At 35.2% G+C, this 5,256-nt stretch overlaps 1 protein-coding gene across 1 annotated transcript; it reads left to right on the forward strand.

Moving 5' to 3' along the window:
• Window positions 1-1,645: 1,645 nt before the first annotated feature.
• LOC137718036 (auxin transporter-like protein 3) lies at window positions 1,646-4,728 on the forward strand. Its single transcript, XM_068457557.2, has 8 exons — window positions 1,646-2,028; window positions 2,162-2,347; window positions 2,555-2,667; window positions 2,750-2,933; window positions 3,065-3,162; window positions 3,274-3,481; window positions 3,578-3,835; window positions 4,271-4,728. The coding sequence occupies exons 1-8, from the start codon at window positions 1,870-1,872 to the stop codon at window positions 4,463-4,465; spliced, it is 1,401 nt and encodes a 466-aa protein (XP_068313658.2). The 5' UTR covers window positions 1,646-1,869; the 3' UTR covers window positions 4,466-4,728.
• The last annotated feature ends 528 nt before the right edge of the window (window positions 4,729-5,256 follow it).

Here is a 5,256-nt window from a genome sequence, read left to right on the forward strand (position 1 = left end):
CCCATACTGGGTTTTACCATAATGAATTTTTTTGAGTTTTACTACTTAGGCATTCTTATGTTTGGTTTCAAACTTGCATTCGCTTGTTGTGCAGATGACTTCATCAACCGAACTTACTTCATCGTTGAAGACCTAATATTACATTGTATTTGAGTATTTTCACACTCAAGGAAGTGTGTTGCAGTCCTAATTTAGTTAAGATTGTGAATGTGCAAATCCTGTTAGGATTCGATAGCATCTTTTTAGATAGTGTCCTATTTTAGTTATATTACTTGATAATAATTTTTCCTTCCCTCCTACTATAAATAAAGGCACAATGGGATGATCTAATACACAATTCTAAATTACTAATTTCTCTCTTCTCTCTATTGCTACTGCAACCCCTCTTTCTATAATTCTTTAGTTAAATAGACCTACAACACAAGGAACTTAATTTTCAAATTTTGCCACCGCTAAAACAGTGAGTTTAGAAGACACTTTACCATTTAATCTCATGATTTGGAAGCCGAATCAATGGCCCAAAGAACCCTTTAACGACCTAACCTTTAAAAAAAAAAAAAAAAAAAGAAAAGAAAAAAAAGGAGAAAAGGTGTTTTTTAGATCTCTTTTTGAAAAGCCAGTTGGCACACGTGTGGTGCTAATCATGCTTGGCACCATGCCCACCTCGAAACAATCATTCACTCCATTTCTTGGGCTCCCCCACAGAACACAAACTCACACTCAAATCCACACACAAACTGCTCCTCTCGAATCCTTCAAAACTTTCATCATCCATCCTCCACTCCCAAGTACTAAGAAGAAAAAGGATTCATATGAAATAAGTTTAGCGTTAGGTGACGTTTCAGTTTAATACTAATATTATTATATTTAAATTTCTCTCTACATGATAATGCATGATAAATTGAAATAATACAATAACAGTAAACTCATTCTATACAAGCTAATTTCATTAAAGATAAAAAAACAAAGAGAGATTTTGTCATGTTTTATCTCACTTTTCTCACGATACGAATTTTTCTTCATCATCATCATCAATCCATCAGTTGGCACCAATTTATACACCTCCCAATCCTGGGCCATCTCCGCTCGTGCACATGCATGCTAGGACTGGCCCATCAACAGCTTTTCCATGTCCAAATATCAAGTTAAAAATGAAATGGTGGAAGAAAAGAATTCATATGGTACCTGATGGGTAAGTATCTATATCACCCACCAATGGATATTCTTCAACACAATGAGAAAAAATCATCTTTTATAAGTGAAATAGTGTGTGCACTGTGCATGATTGTATTTGGAGAATCGAATATATATGACCTCTGATGCACAAATAATTAACAATTTATTAATAACTACTTGAGCTAGAATATCAGTGCTTAATTGGAAACTTACCAATTAGCATTTTATAAGTAAAACTTACCATGTTCAACATATTAAGATCTATAAGCATCATATAGTAATGTGTGTTGCATGATCATCATTGGGTGAAAATTTTTAAATTACATGTATAAGCACTTAAAGATTCACTGAAAGTGTCCAAATAACAAACTTGAATAACATTGTTTGATTAAATGTAATAGTTAAGAGTTTTAACAACTTTTTATTTTTTGTACTAACATGTATATACATATATGCAATCGCACCCTGTAGGGCTTAGGGTGATGATCTAGCTATCTCCACTTGGGTGACTCAATTATTGCTCACAAAATTACATCTACGAAAAAGCAAAGGGTGCTATAAGCTATAGCAAAGCTTAAGGAGTGGAAACAGTGAAAAAGAAGCACTTCCTCTATCTATTTATAGACTACTCATACACTCATCCATTGCTTCTTCCTCCCACACCACCGCACCACTACCACTAAGACTATAACAATGGCTTCCGAGAAGGTTGAGACTGTTATAGCCGGAAACTATGTCGAAATGGAAAGGGAAGAGAGTGATGTGAAGACAAGTGCTAAGAGCAAGCTATCAACATTTCTTTGGCATGGTGGCTCAGCATATGATGCATGGTTTAGCTCCGCTTCCAACCAGGCACATATTTAATCTTAATATTTACCTAAATACTTATGTTTATCATTGTATTAATATAACTATGTTATTTGATGTATGTAGCTAATTATCTTCACTCAGTTTTAATGGAATTAATATTTGATATATATTGCAGGTTGCTCAAGTGCTTCTCACACTGCCGTACTCGTTTTCCCAACTGGGTTTGTTATCTGGAATACTATTTCAGCTTTTTTATGGATTGATGGGAAGCTGGACTGCTTACCTCATCAGTCTACTATATGTTGAGTACAGAACTCGGAAGGAGAGAGAAAAGGTGGATTTTAGGAACCATGTAATTCAGGTATGTGTAATCTATAATTTTTAATCTCATTATTAGTCTATAAATCTTGCCATGAAATGTTGAGGGGTTTGTTCTACAGTTAATGTTCATAATTCCATTTTCCCTTGCATCAAATAATTTCAACTCGCGATAACATCACAATTCAGACGTCAGATAAAAACACTTCAAACGCAAAACGTCAAATACTGATTGGTAATTCATTTGCAGTGGTTTGAAGTTCTTGATGGGCTCTTGGGAAAACATTGGAGGAATGTAGGCCTCTTTTTCAACTGCACTTTTCTACTCTTTGGGTCTGTAATTCAGTTAATTGCCTGTGCAAGGTAAGTAATCATAAAATAAAGATACTAAATATTATGAATTACATTAAAATTGGTTTGTCTGATGCGTTTGTTTTAATCCCAGTAACATCTACTATATAAACGACAATCTCGACAAGAGAACTTGGACTTACATCTTTGGAGCTTGCTGTGCTACAACTGTCTTCATCCCCTCATTCCATAATTACAGAATTTGGTCATTTTTGGGCCTTATTATGACTACTTACACTGCTTGGTATCTCACCATTGCTTCCCTTATCCATGGACAGGTAACCAGATTAATTCTATAATATTTATTGTATTAGTTCATTATATAATTAACTTAAAATCAGCAAATATCTTAGAAGCTTTTTTGGCAGTCTACACCCTAATTATAATTACTTTCTATGTGTCCACAAAGGTTGAGGGAGTGAAGCACTCTGGTCCAAGCACAATGGTTCTCTACTTCACTGGGGCTACTAACATTCTCTACACATTTGGTGGACATGCTGTTACAGTGTGAGCATTTGAAAATAATTACAACAAATAAATAAGCAGCAATGATATAACTTGGGTTTTAGTTAACTGATCTGATTAACAGGGTTAATTAATTTTTTTGGTATCATATAGGGAGATTATGCATGCAATGTGGAAGCCACAGAAATTCAAGTTAATATACTTGATGGCAACACTGTATGTGCTGACCTTAACCCTACCATCTGCGTCTGCTGTGTACTGGGCATTCGGGGACAGTCTCTTGACTCATTCCAATGCCCTAGCCATGCTTCCAAAGACTAGATTTAGAGACACTGCAGTAGTCCTAATGCTCATTCATCAGGTAATTAATTAACACAGTTTCTTAATCATTCCAATAATTTAGGGTTTAGTTTTATAAAGTATAACTGTTGATTGATAACTGGGTTAATTTGTGCAGTTTATCACGTTTGGATTTGCTTGCACTCCTTTGTACTTTGTGTGGGAGAAATTCATTCAGATGCATGAGACCAAGAGCATGGTGAAGAGGGCACTGGCAAGGCTCCCAGTGGTGATCCCGATATGGTTCCTTGCCATCATATTCCCATTCTTTGGGCCCATCAACTCAACTGTTGGATCTCTTCTTGTCAGCTTTACTGTCTACATAATTCCTGCTTTAGCTCACATGGTCACCTTTGCTTCTGCATCTGCTAGAGAGGTTAGTCTATCTTTTTTACTTTGCATGGGATAGAATCATTGCTAAGGATAATGGTCAAATATATCTAAAATATATCTTACATGTTATGTTATCAAACTATCAATTTTGATTGTATATTCATATAAGAACCTACTTAATTTTCGTAATTTAGATTGATAATTGAGTGACATGACATACTATACTAGGAGAACATTTGTGTTGCTAGAGAAATATAAACTTGAATAATCAAATTAGTCATTATTTTTGTTTGATAATCTAACATATTCATTGTTGTTTTTCATTTCTTTTAATGAAACTATTGCATAGGATACTTGCTAAAAATCGTACCTGCCAAACTTTCTGATAACATATAACATATTAAACTGAGTTAGGGAGATATGGATGAACATATGAGTGCATGTATATTCATTACTTGCTGTTTTTTATGGCACACAGAATGCTGTGGAGAAACCACCATCATTCTTAGGAGGCTGGGCAGGATCATACACCATGAACATCTTTGTGGTGGTATGGGTTTTGATAGTGGGATTTGGGTTTGGAGGATGGGCAAGCATGCTTAACTTCATAAACCAAGTTAACACATTTGGTCTATTCACAAAGTGCTACCAATGCCCCCCTCACAAAGCTTGATAGTAGATTCCCCTACTTTTCCAAAAGTTTTTTGTAACAATCTAAAGATACATATGTAAGTGTGTGTAAAGAGATTGGCATTTGTAACCCTTTATTTCCTCTTGTTTCCTTACTTGATTTGTATTTTTTTTCTTTCTTTGTAAGATCTATTAAGTTGATCGCTTTTCAGAAAAGGTGTGATGGCAATTATCATAGCCACCCTTATACGGACCCTACAGTTGTACCTTTGTGTGTTTATTAATTAGCCTTTTTTAATTAAGAAATGCAGACTCCCCAGGTTTTCCTCTTCTGGCCGGGAACTAAATTTATCATTTATCATTTCATAATCCCATTTAACATATCTTTTATATTTAGTTAATTAATGTTGAAATTCTTTAGGAATGATTGTAATCCTTTGCTTTTTGCTGATAGTTGAAGTCATCATTCTCCTTTGAATGTTATTATTGCAGATCATGTTTAACAAAACCTTGTTAAGTTGTTACAAGTCATAAATCACATCTACGTCATCATAACTTGAATATCCTGCAATGAGTAAGTTCACACGAAGTATACGCTTGGCCTTCAACCGTGTGGCTCCATGTTTGCTACTTTCAACCCCTGAAGAACATATACAGTTTATATGACCTAGATTTACGTACGGCATGCACGCCACGTGCTGAGCAATGGATGGTGAAAGAGATAATTAGTTCATGAGGGCCAATCTGAATGTGCACCAGAGTGTGAAAAAGGCCAAAGTTGAGCTCACTTTTTTCACGTTTTGCTGGCCAGGTTTTTCAGCGCCCAAATCGACC

This window comes from Pyrus communis, chromosome 8, assembly GCF_041283825.1.
Source record: "Pyrus communis isolate YQ-2024b chromosome 8, ASM4128382v1, whole genome shotgun sequence".
Lineage (NCBI taxonomy): Eukaryota > Viridiplantae > Streptophyta > Magnoliopsida > Rosales > Rosaceae > Pyrus > Pyrus communis.

What these genes read in the sequence shown, in the direction of transcription:
- LOC137718036 (XM_068457557.2), top strand. Translation starts at nt 1,870, where the DNA reads ATGGCTTCCGAGAAGGTTGAGACTGTTATAGCCGGAAACTATGTCGAA. An exon ending in TTAGGAACCATGTAATTCAG is followed by an intron (nt 2,348 to 2,554) that starts GTATGTGTAATC and finishes ATTCATTTGCAG; the next exon opens with TGGTTTGAAGTTCTTGATGG. An exon ending in TCCTAATGCTCATTCATCAG is followed by an intron (nt 3,482 to 3,577) that starts GTAATTAATTAA and finishes TAATTTGTGCAG; the next exon opens with TTTATCACGTTTGGATTTGC.